Source organism: Pyrus communis, chromosome 4 (genome assembly GCF_963583255.1).
Source record: "Pyrus communis chromosome 4, drPyrComm1.1, whole genome shotgun sequence".
In the NCBI taxonomy this organism is placed as follows: Eukaryota; Viridiplantae; Streptophyta; class Magnoliopsida; order Rosales; family Rosaceae; genus Pyrus; species Pyrus communis.
The window spans coordinates 29629434-29642552 of NC_084806.1; the positions used below are offsets into that span (position 1 = coordinate 29629434).

The 13119-nt window shown below is 38.0% G+C and overlaps 1 protein-coding gene across 1 annotated transcript; it reads right to left on the reverse strand.

Moving 5' to 3' along the window:
* Positions 1–268: 268 nt before the first annotated feature.
* On the reverse strand, positions 269–1612 carry LOC137730603 (protein VACUOLELESS GAMETOPHYTES-like). The gene is made up of 2 exons (XM_068469589.1): positions 1147–1612; positions 269–903 (listed from the first exon to the last, which is right to left on the reverse strand). The coding sequence occupies exons 1-2, from the start codon at positions 1565–1567 to the stop codon at positions 410–412; spliced, it is 915 nt and encodes a 304-aa protein (XP_068325690.1). The 5' UTR covers positions 1568–1612; the 3' UTR covers positions 269–409.
* Between the last annotated feature and the right edge of the window lie 11507 nt (positions 1613–13119).

Sequence of the window (13119 nt, forward strand, 5' to 3'; positions counted from 1 at the left end):
CTATCGATTTTTATTGTTAGAGACTAAGTTAAGGAGTTATGTCAGTACGAGAGATCACGTTGTCTGAAAAAGACTTATTATAAATTATCATGTATTAATCTTGCACTATTTCTATTCGGCCGAGGGAATATTTCATACGATATTTGTCTAAATTATGAGGAGAAATAAGTCAAACTTAGGAACAGGGAGTAGAAAATTACTCTAGGCAACTTGACTTGGTCTTTTTAGTCCACACCACGTGTCAACCACCCATTATCATACAAGACCGTTATATTATGTAGCCGAATAGGATCGGGAAAGACAGTGAAATGAATAAGTAAATAATACATGACTGACACCGTACGATGAACCTGTCATATTCTATTTGGTAATTCATAAATATACAGTCCAAAGTGGAGAGCTTCATCGATCAATTAGGGGCATTGGGTCTTCCTGATCGGGCAATATTCTGAACGAATACTTCGGCAACACTTTCCCCAAGCCCCTCAATGAGGCCGCCGATGAATTCAATGACGACTTGAGATGCGAGGCGAGCAGCAGTCCCCAACACACTCGGCTTTTCTCGCCCCTTGAGGCCGTTTTCTTGCAGCCCATTTATCATGTTCTTGGCGCAAACTGCATGAATATGGTAATCACACACCTTGCAGTGGTAAACCCTGCCCGACCTCTTCCTCCTGCACTCCGCACAAACAAAACTGCTACCAGAAGAATCTCCGCCACTACCACCACTTGCTGCTGCTGGTAAAAGCCTTAGGGTATGTGGGTGAGTCTGCAGGTTTATTTCTGAAGACAACATCGCACAGCAAGGATGCATCTGGAAGCTGCATGCGCTGCATCTGAAAGCATAACCTTTGCTTGGCTTGTGACAAACATCGCACTTGGATTGTGCAATTCCTCCTTTAACTAAATGAAAAAAACATTCAGCGTGGTATCGCATAAAAGGAAATACACATGTGTATGTATTAGAATGTAAGCATCTAATTAGTAACCAACAGTTTGGTACGAGTAGCCACTAGCTAGCTAGTTTGGAATTGTTTCAAGATAAGCTGTATTTAAATTAGTGTACGTACATGAAATAACGACGTCTGATATGTACATATGCATGACAATTGATTATGAGAGTGACGTAAGTTATGAATGAATTACCTGCTTTAGAATAGAAAACAAGTTGGTGTTGGAAGTGAAAGGGATGGTTCTTTAGAGCTGGAGGAGCCAAGGCACAAAAATCATGGAGCTGAAAATCACATTGTTGGCAAATGAACCTCTTGCCGGCGCCGTACTCCTTGCAGCCGGCGCAGGTGAAGAGGTCGGGCAGGATCACTTGGGACAGAGGGTGTTGTGGATGACCGAACTGAAGTATCTCTTCCCCAAATATCAGTTCAGGAGATGTGGGGAATTCGAGCAAAGGAGACTTATTATTTCTGGGGACAATATTATCCAGCTTTGTGGGTTGGGATTGGGATTGGGTTTGGGATTGGGGTTGGGATTGGGATTGGGGGGCAGTTGATTCTGACCTCCTGAGGAGAGAAGTTCTTGTCTTCTTCAAGGGTTTATTGCTCATCATCATTGTTGGTTCTGCAGCTGGTCGAGTAATGGATCTCTGGTTAGCTAGCTTGTTATTTTGGTGGTGCAAATTGCAAAGCACAAGGGAGAATATTTATGCTAAAAAAGTTGACACTATTTGGGGAAAAGTGATCTAATGATCAAGGACCTAAATTGAGGATTTATAAGGCTACATTGTTTGGGGTTCACCTTTCAACGTGAACTGTAGTCCGAAAATGTCCATCCTTTTAGTTTTACCTCTCATTCAAGAATCAAGAATAATCTAAGCATAAAATCAATAAAACTGAAAATTGTTTAATTATTTGATTTTCTCACATTTTTCTAGTGGTTTGTTTGTTTTTTTTCCTGAGAAATTGACATTTCATTGTTGAATTAATCAAAGCGTAGACATTTGGCAAAGAAAATGTTCTCGGATAAAATCTTATCCAAGTAAAATTATATGGGAAACCCTAGCAAAATTAATATATATATATATATATATATATATATATATATATATATATATATAAAGGAGATCCCCATACTTTTAATAAAATACAAGAAAATTATCGTCCGACAAGAAGGCAAACTTGACATCAAGGCACAACAGCTGCAACAACGATTTCAAAGGCCATGTTGGGTAATCTGATCTTGCGAGCCACTCCATTTGCCCTACGTGAAACATGTTGTACATGAAACTAACGCAACCTTAATCAAATAATTAGAACTAAAAAAATTGTGGAGTTAAAGCTTGCACTAATTAAGTCTCATCTCAAGGTCACGAAGAAAATGAATGATGGAGAAAGACTCTTCATATACCACAATCACCATTTAATTAATTATTATTTTTAATTATTAGTTTATTAAATAATGAATTAAATCTAAAAATCTGATTAATTCAAATGATGTGGTTATCTACATCAAATACTACCTAAAATGATATAAAAATATGGTACAAAAACGTGGTATGAATAAATTGAGTAAAGGGATTGAGGGCACAAAGCACTTGTGCACTTTGCTGTGGAAAAAGAAGATACCGCCGCACCAAAGTCAAGGCGTTTGTCTTTTAAATACTTTAGTCGTGGGCAATTGCATTGGTCTTCGACGAAAATCCGATACAAAGAGAAATCAAGGAAAATTTTGCTTCCTTATCAGCTTTTAATTATGAGTAATGCTAACGAGATTATTATTTTACACTACATTTGTATATCATATAATTTGACAATTAATGTATACAATAAATATCCAATGAGATAAATCCATTAATTGACTTACTACACATCATATGGTACACCAATATAATATAAAATATGATCTTTCTAATATTTTTCTTTAATTAGCTCCGTGTCTTTTGTACTTTGCTTGTTGGTTTGTAGAGCATCTTACGACAAATATTAAAAAGCATGCTTCGTTTTTTCAATTTCTTGTTGGAGTGAGTGATTCCCCAATTATTAGTTGTTTTTTTTTCAAGTGATTCTCTTTGATAGTACTCACTTTCTATCCTTTACACCAAGAAATACACAAACGAAACTACAAATTAAAAATATAAAACACGATATTCCTTGATACGTGTATCTTTACGACTCAAGACATATATCACAACTTTATTAGCACTCGCTAGTAGTGTTTGGACTCAATATTATACCATTAGCATGAGCAATTAATGGCGTTAGATGTGTGAGATGTTAAGATAATTTTTTAGTTATTGTTGAGGGATAATATTTAGATTTTTAATAATAATAATTACCTCTTAATAATTTATTAAAAAAAAGACTAATGAAAATAACCTCAAAACTTTAAAATTCAACCAAAAGCAATCTAATAACTTTATTTAATGAAAAGGACAAAAATGAAAAAAATGACAAAAAAAAAATTCTTCTTTTGTTACAAGATATTCGTGGTTTATACCAGACTTCACTAATCTCCAAACTACTGAGTATCGATCAACTTTGTAAGATCTTAGATTATCGCCTATCTGGAGTGAATATCACATACAATCGCACCATTGGGAGCAAGGCCGACCCCCTTAGAGGACTGATCCAATCAGGTAGTTCCCAGTGTGGACGAACACAATCGACTTACTCTCAGAGTCAACTGGAATTGTCACGTCCTGAACTCGGGGTCGGTGGAAAAATAAGACCCCGCGCTCGGAATGCGAATAAAAGTAAAAATAAATAAAATGAAATTGCCACGGGTTGGAAAATGAACTCCTCTTATTAAAAATAACTCCAAAATCCTTACAAGGTGTATAAAAGTAATAAATTAAAATCTTGAAATTTCTCCTCAATCACAACCTCAGCTCTTCCAACACTTATCTTGCCAAATAACTGTAAAATAATAGGTGAGGGGTGAGCAACAACTACCGTTGCTCAATGAGTAGAATATATAACATGTCAGTCAAGCGATGCCATTTTACACACTCTAGAAAATACAATAATAATATCAAAGCTTTAATCACGTAATTTCATATCACATCATCCCTTCACATGTCCACTATATCCTTCATAAATTGTAACTCACCACGTGACCCCTAATGGCCATTCTGCCCTAATGTTCCCGTGTGCACTTTACATTTATCCCTCGGATTAATGCAACACCAAAGTTCTCATGCTCCATGAACATCTCAAACAATTCACTGATCAGATATATATATATATATATATATATATATATATATAACAACTCTGAAAGTACTTCACAAAATCCATCATGCTTGACTTGAAATAGAGAGATTAAAAAATAGCTCAAAACCCATGATATCTCATGGTTTTCGTTTATTAGAAAATAAGAATATTTGCAACACATTATATAAACCACTCACCTCGATTATCCAAGCTTTGGCAAGACAACCCAACTAACAATCTCCACACAACAAGCATACTAACCCAAACTCTGTTTCTTGTCTCTTTGTAACTCGATCTCTCTCCACACACACATATTAGGACTAACACTTTGCATGTCAAACTCTCATGGTTCCTTTCTCATTAACATGCATGCAACCATAGACCTTATTGCCAATCCAATTCACATTCTTAAAACAAAGAGATGAAGTCCCTATTTATAGTACCGAGCGGCTCCAAAACTTAGTGACTCATAAAGGCACGTGTCAATTGGCATGGAATTATAACATGAGGAGATGACACCTAACTAGGTGATTAAGCTAATGATTAAATGGTGGCAATAAGATGTGTCAACTGCATGCAAGACTTGAATTGTGGAGCTACACGTCCAATCCAGCATGGTGCTTACAAGCACCTTAAAAAGGATAAGACATAAGGCCGCATGGTAAGCTTCACACGTCCACCTTATAAACTTAGGACTAAGCATAAGCATGGTTCTAGGGCTTAACTAAGAAAAATATTCCAAAACTTAGCTTCAAGTCTAATAAAATAAATAATAACTTAAACATAAGGCTTTCACCAATATAAAATATGGGTTCTCACAGGAACAGTCCGGAGTACGGACTCTGTCAACTGTCTAGGTGTTAGGTGGCGTAGGCTAGACTGCGTAGTACCCTCTTGGCCACATGAAGTGTCAGACAGCCCAGTCTATCGTTGCTGCTCCGCCCACCCACGGTGGAGAAGAGACAAACAGTCATTCTCCGACGTGGCGTTTGTACATCAGAATGGTCTTCTCGTCGAACCCTTATTCCCGGCAATGAAGGGGAATAACCGGTGATGTAGACCGACTCCATGGAAGGCCTATAAATAGGCCCCATGGCCCTTCATTGCAGGTAAGCTCTAAACACCCTAGAAATACACTTTACATCCTCCTCACTACCACAACTTAGGCATCAAAACTCCATGTTGGGAACCACTTTTGTGAAATCCCGTCCCTGGAATTTCACCATTCATTTTTATTTGGTAATTTAAATTCGTATTTCACGTTTACGTTAATTTTATTACTTAATTTTAATTCCGTAAATTTTGGGAATTAAATCGAATAGTTATTGGGTTTGAATTTTCATAATTAATCTTTAAGATTCGTTGACCTTTCGAGGTCACAAATAACGTTTTCGAATAGATCTCGAAACCACAAGCACATAGGCGGAAGCCGTTTGGGAGTCCGGGTTTTAATAGTATAATTACAGACATTTTAAGTTGTTACCAAATTATAGATTTTAAAATTTATTTTGGAACTCCCACCTTGTGAGAAAGGGACCAATAAGATAAGAGAGTGAGGGACCAATTGGAAATGGGAGAGAAAAGGAGAATGAATCAGGAAGGAAAAAAAAAAGGGACTGGTCCCTGCCAGGTGGTAGCGGGAGAGAGAAGAAGATGAGTGTGTGGGAGAGAAAAGGAAGGGAAGAGTGACCAATGGGAAGGGAGGGGAAAGGAGAGACCCAAAAATGGGTCATTTTTCACCCGCGAACCATCATTTTTAACCCAGCCATATCTTCTTCATCCGACTTCCGTTTTGATAATCTTGGTGTCCATGGAAAGCTCTTGATGAGTCTTACAACCCTGTAGTGTTAGATTTCCATTTTTCCTTTACATCTTTCTAGGTCGAAGCCACAAATTTTCGAGGGTTTTCCGGCGAGTTTTCTCATTTTACAGTGATTCCGACAATGATTACCGTCGATCATCACTACCAATAGACTCCTCTTAACCCTGAAGCAAGGCCCAAGCATTGGATGAGGTGTCGAAGTTCGTTTTGGCGATGAATCGAGGAATACCCACAGGTAAGAAAATTGCTCCCCTCACTGAGATATACTTGCTTGTAAAATTTGGTAATTTTTGAATTTTCCGGCGAGTCGAGGCTGCCGTCCACCACCTGCGGTGGTGCGTGCGGCGGCGCATGGCCAATGGGCCTGAATTCATAATTGATATTCGTATGAAGTGGTTTGATTGTTTGAACTTAGTTTCATTATGATACATCACTTGATCAAAATTTGAATCGACAATCAGACCGTTGGATCTTCACCAAAATTTAATGCATTATAGAACGTAATATTTAAGGATAGTTAGAACTGATGGATCGAGAATCTGATGTACATATCTTTCTGAATTGGATTCCTACGTTAGTAAAATTAATTGTTAACCGCCACCTAATTCTAACAATTGGTGGAGATTTAAGTATGTTGTTCTTTGAGCATAATGCAGACCTTAGGAGGTTACGGATCCAAAATCTGATGTGCGGATCTTCTGGATCAAATTACGTAGGGACGTGGATCTCATCGTTGATCGGAAGTTGACTTTTGGTCAATAGGTATTGAACCATTTAAATTACTAAAATTAGTATTGCTAGAGACTCAGTGAGGCTTTGCGGACTTGTCTTGGTGAGTGACTTTATTATATGTGAAATGGTTATTACCCTATTTTCTTATATTAGTATCTTGTGGATATGACTTGGTTTTATAAATGTGCTTTCTATTAAAATGTGATTTTATAATTGGCCATCGATCTATTTTTATTAAATGTGATTTGATTCATGGATTGGAAATATTTGTGAAAAGGTGATTTGAAGTGCATATTGAAAGGTTTATGAATTGTGTTATAAATATACATTTGAAATGTTGAGAAATGCAAGGGCTAGTAGGGGACCGTTACCCTAGTGTCATGGGATTAGGTGACACCGAGTCTGCACCATGTAGCAGGGGTACATGAATGGTTCTGCTTGGATAATCCGCGATGGGGGACCATATTATTTATGGATTGTGCTTGGTTAATCCGCGATGGGCGATCCTTATGGCCATGTATACTTAGGAGTGATCATGCTTGGTTAATCCGCGATGGGTGATCACTGCCTAACAGTTATGTAGGTGTGACTCTGCTTGGTTAATCCGCAATGGGGGGGTCACTAGTGGTCCTGCTTGGTTAATCCGCGATAGGGGACCATATTATTTATGGATCGTGCTTGGTTAATCCGCGATGGGTGATCACTGCCTAACAAATTCATGGGAGTGACTCTGCTGGGTTAATCCGCGATGGGGGGTCACTACCTACATGGCTACTCCGGGGTGGTTTTGCTTGGTTAATCCGCTATGGGGGGCCACTTCCTATTTGGTTACTTATGTAGGCTTCGGCCTAACTGTGTCCCTTTAGCCCTAGTTTTTAATGTACATATGAACGATGGTTTTTGAGAATCTTGGTGGTTTGAATGGGGAAAGCTGTTGGATGTTTGGGTGACTCAAAGTTGTTAGAGACTTGACTATGTTTTCATAATTACGAACTTATATTTGAGGTTTATAAACTGTGATCGATGGTCATTGTTTTTATTGATTATCGCATACTTGTATTATTGTCACTCACCTGAGCTCTGCAGCTTATCCAAGTTCCGTTTGGCCGGTGCACCATTTCCATGATGTAGGCACTGATTTTACATATGACAGGTCTGGATAGATTATGAGAAAGTGCTTGATATTTTGGTTCCGTTGAGTGCTCTGGAACCTTGTGTCATTCGATTCCGTTGAGTAATCCGGAATCCTTGCTCTTGCTCATTCCTATAAGGTTAGTCTAGAACCCTAGATTCGAGTGAATGAGAATTACCCACAATAGACCTTGTGAATATATAGAGTTCTGTGGTTAAATTTGTGAAATGATATGTTACTGCATTCATTGATTAACATAATTAAATGCTAAGATCATGTATCTTTGATTCATGAATTGATTGATTGACGAGATTGCGGAATGACCTTGGTTATGGTCGTTATTATTCTGATTATTTTAGTTGATCAAAGTGGCTTGAGAATAATATGTGCTTCGTTGGTTATTTGATATGTTACATACTGTGGATGGAAGTATCGTGCTAAAAACATGGAATTTATATGATGGATAGAATGAGAATCTTGAACGGCATGTTGGTTTGTTTTGTAGCTCTGAACTTGGTAATGTCATGCATGTCAAGTTCTAATAATTGATTACAGATGCTATGTATTCCTATTAGAACGCACTAGAATAAATGTCTAAATTAGTGAATGAGAACTACGAATGACTTGATCCCTAATAAGGTTGCGTAGGCAGTCTAACGAGGAGGTTAGATGCAGCCATAAAGTATACGAAAAATTACTATGCGATTTGATTCTCGAGTTGTGATTTGCCATATCCCGGAGGTGGGGTATGTTGAGATACGGGTATTTGGTGACGTCATGTGTCGATCCTAGATGTATGTCAGGATCGGGGCGTGACAACCTTCCCCAGGGCTTGGACCCACTGTGTTTCTTTGTCTTTGACCTGTGCAGGTTTCACTCCATGGCGGATCAAAATCTGCTCCAACAAACTTCATACCTTTAGAACCCACTGAAGGATTCGTTTAAGGCACCTTAGCCAAAGCACAAGAGTTTCTCACCAACCAGGAGGCCAATAACAATACAACAAGTGTCAACATCAGAATAAAGCTTCTAGAGTCCCACATCGATTGCAGAAGAAAGTGTGTGACTCTCTTCAACTGTAAAAATAGACCATTATTCTACAATTAATCTATAATGTTGTTATTTTGCTTAATCCAATTTAGAGTGAACCACGTGCATCTTCTGTTTGCTTCCATATCTTGATCTCTTGGCATATTAGCTACACTAGCTGACAGAAGCAACCTTGCGAAGATCACACCTAGACACTTACGTTGTTCCAAAGTCAATCTGATGTTGTGCATCAACATTGGTGTTGTCTGCAGGAATCGAATCCACAACCATGTGGTTAATAGCAGTGCTTGATGACAAAGATTGGGCCTCAATATTTGAGGCTCACTACATACATTGGGCCTCAATTTGAAAAATACAATGAAACTCTTCTACCCGCTGAAGAGTTTTGCACTCTAACTGAAAAAGAAATATGAAAGAAGAAGAGTTTTGGCAATGAAGGGATTGTTTTGAATGTAGGTCTCTTAATTTCCTTCCGCTGTCATATCATTGTAATCTTAATTCTAACAGAGTATGGTATATCTGCTATTTATATAAGATATATCCTGTTCACTTTGAAACACACCCTCTTCCTCTTGCATTGCTTTGCTTTGCTTTTGCTTTTAATTCCTTGTAAATATTTGATAACATACTGACATCAGAGAGCAAAAGAAAGAGCGCAACCTAACCATTGATAAAGCAAAAATGTGGTTTGGAAAGCTTTCGTTTTTTCTCCACCTATTCTTTTATCTTTTTCTTTCTCACTCTCTTTGGTCAAAGTTGGATGAGACTTGTGAGTCCATCCTTTTAACTCTCCCATATTTTATAAAATTCAAATAACTTTTCGAAATTAAATAAGCACTGTTTATAAAACTGAAAAATAAAAGTTTTTCTTCATTTATTTTGGATGCTATATTATTATTTAGCTTGTTCTAAATGATAGATGGTTGTATTATTTTACTCAGATGACATGACACAAACTCAAAAAATTTGTTCAACTAAAGTTAAAACTACTGTTTTCGAAATGAAAATAAGCATTATTTATAAAAGTGGAAGATAAAAGTTATTCTTCATTTTTTTTGGATTGTAGTTGTTGAACCATATGACACACCCCGATCGGAGTCAAAACATGCTGGCCGTCATGTGAGGGTGATGTAGTCAAGTGCGCAACAGAAGTGATAATAATAAGAAAAAGGCAAATAAAAAAAAAACTAAAACTAACTTATTTAACTAGAGATAATATGTAAGTGTGTGAAAGTGATCAAGTATAAGATACATGCATATCAGAGTATAAGTGAAACGAAAGTGCAGTCGAACTAACTAAGTACTAATTATACAAACAGGGAGAAGATCCCTACTTTATTTAGTAGAATATTTGAACCGCCAAGTAGTCCTCGTGAGCCACCAAAGATGAATAACTACCTAGAACTTGGAGGGGCGCAAAACAGAAGGGTGAGTGGGCAAAAACAAAGCGTTTGAAAACGTATTTATATTTATGAACATAATAACCCCTCTCCGTAAAACCTGTATAGTTTCCAGAAAATACTACTACATAGGTATGAAAACCAATGCACAAGAGCAGCGAAAAATGAAGTATGCCATGTCATAATATCTCAGCAATAATAAATGTAAGCCAGGTGTGAAACCAATATAAAATAGTATGCCAGTCGGAGTCACCTAACGTGACTTGTATGACTGGACCTGTAGCTCATCAATCTAGGCTAGCACACGAGTTGGAGTGACCTAGTGTGACCTGTATGACATGCTGGGAATAAATATGTACGCTCAAATGCTACGATCATGTGAAGGCGGTGTGATAACTTGCGGGTCACCTACGAGTCGAAACCACCTATTGTGGTCTGTACGACAGGCTGGCCCTAGCCCCGGGTGGGAGCACTAATACCGTGGGGTAGCCATGATGAGCTCTAAATAAATGTGTGCATACCAATGCAATACAACCCATTCAATCACATAATACTCACCTGAAGCTTACCTGAGTCTCTGCAACATCACACAATACAATTCACAAGTGTAACAATGCAATATTTAAAATGTTACTTGTTTACGACATGGCAAGCAAAGTATAGTTCCATATAAAAATGTTTTTGAAAACTGTATATAAATAAATATATATATATATATATACATATATAGAAAACAAATGCCCACTCACTAATAAGTAGTAGGATCGTAGCCCCCTAGCTTCGCTTGTCCTCGGGGTACGTCTCACCTATATGCGATACAACTATTTTAACGTTAATTAATTAGCACATAAACAAAGCTTAAGATTAATTCCTCATACGTTGCTCAAATAGGGTGTTTGAATATACCAGCACGATCTACTCGACAACATGAACACCCCCATATTTTAAGAAATTTTTTTGGATGTTGGACACGCCCTCATGCGTTGGCCAAGGCACGGCCACACGCACTGGGCACACGCAGGCATGTGCCTGGCACACGGGACAGAAACTCTAATGGCATTAGGAATATTCAGTTAAAATAGCAGAATATTCCATTAAATTCTAATAGTAGTACCTGATGCCGTAGAATATTCCGTCAACTTTGACGAAATATTCTTTTTCTCCGATGGACCAAGCCGGTTTCTGTTGCCCGCCGTTTGGTTCGTCGGTTTATGGAAAATTTTCAAAGCTTAATATCTACTTCATTTCTCAACCAAAATCCATGAGATTTATATGGATTTGAAGGTCTTGAAGAGTAGAACATATTCGTACCTATTAGGAGTTCAAAATCCTATGAAAAACGGTTGGAAAATTCCTTGGAAAATCTGGCCAATTCTGTAACTTTCCAAACTCGCCTATATCGATGTCTGCTTCACTCCAAAACTACTACAAAGTGTTAGGGAAGTTGCATGGATACCTTTCCAAGCCTTAAAACCTTGAAACCATGCTGGGATCGCATCAGAGCAACTTGGCTCCTCATTGGAGCTCGTGAGTCGACGGTCAAAACTCACTAAAACTGAAACCTAAGGGTATGGCTAGGTTCATGAGTTTGTGAGGAATGTGATGGTAATCTTCGTAGGTTCAATACGTGCTATTTTGATGTGGTTTGTATGTGTGGGGTGTCTCGGGTGCAGAAGGAAGAAGAAAGGAGAAGAGTCGAGAAGGAGGGAAAGAGTATACGTGTATGTGTGTGTGTGTGTGTGTGATTGGCTAGAATTAGAAAATAATATGCTTGGGCTTTCGTGAGAGAGATAGAGTTCCAATTGGCCCAAACAAAGATAAAAGCCCAAAATTTGATTGGTTTAGAGGTAATATGAGCTAATATAATTGGTTCGTGATTTACCCATTTACGTATTCAATTAATCGTAACTTTTTCGTTACAAATTCAATTCAGCCCTAACTCGCATCGACGCGCTCGCAACATCGAGTATGATATAATTACAATGGCGAGGAAATAATTTAAAACTACATATGTACATCCATGTCACTAAGCCAACGAGGGTAATATCACCACTTTAAAGACTAGGGGAGAAAATATATTATAATTTGGGACGGGTCGTCACACCATATATTTTCACAAAGAAAATAAATAACAACCTTTACCAAAAAAAAAAAAAAAAAAAAAAAAAAAAGTAAACAAGAGCTTTAAAGAGGGTCAAAATAAAAACAAAAGGAAAACAACCCAAATTATACATATGCTAAAACTGGGGTTATCCAACACTGTTTTTCACTGATCGTGAACAGTGAAATGACGGAAATACCCTTTGTTTCTTCTCACTTCCATGTTTTGTTGTTTGCTTGGTACAACAAAATTCCGATTTTGCCTATCTTCGCACCACTCATCGTTAACCCCTAGCTTTTGATCCTTTTCCTCAATCATTCTTTCGTCTTTCGCTTCTTTCTTTGTTGGCCATGCATCTATCATCGGTGTGACTGGGTTTTTGTCGCTTTGGCATTTGGTTTGCGCGTTGTCTGTCGCCACTCTCTACTTCTCTCCAGGTTGCTCTTGCTTTTAGTTCTTCTCGAATCGTCTCTCATCGTTAATCTCTCTTCTTCAACTGCGTGTTCTTCACTTTGCTTTTGGGTTTTGTTTTTTAGCTTAGCTAATCTATGATTCTCTTCGTGATGTAGGCTACGACAAAAAGCGGCAAAATTTGATTCGGAGAATCGATTTTGTGTGGGCAGTGAAGGACTAGAACAAGAGCAGAAGAAAAGCTTGAAAGAGAGCGCCGCAACGTAGTGGCAATGGCAGAGCATAGGTGAGAACTTGCAGTGGAG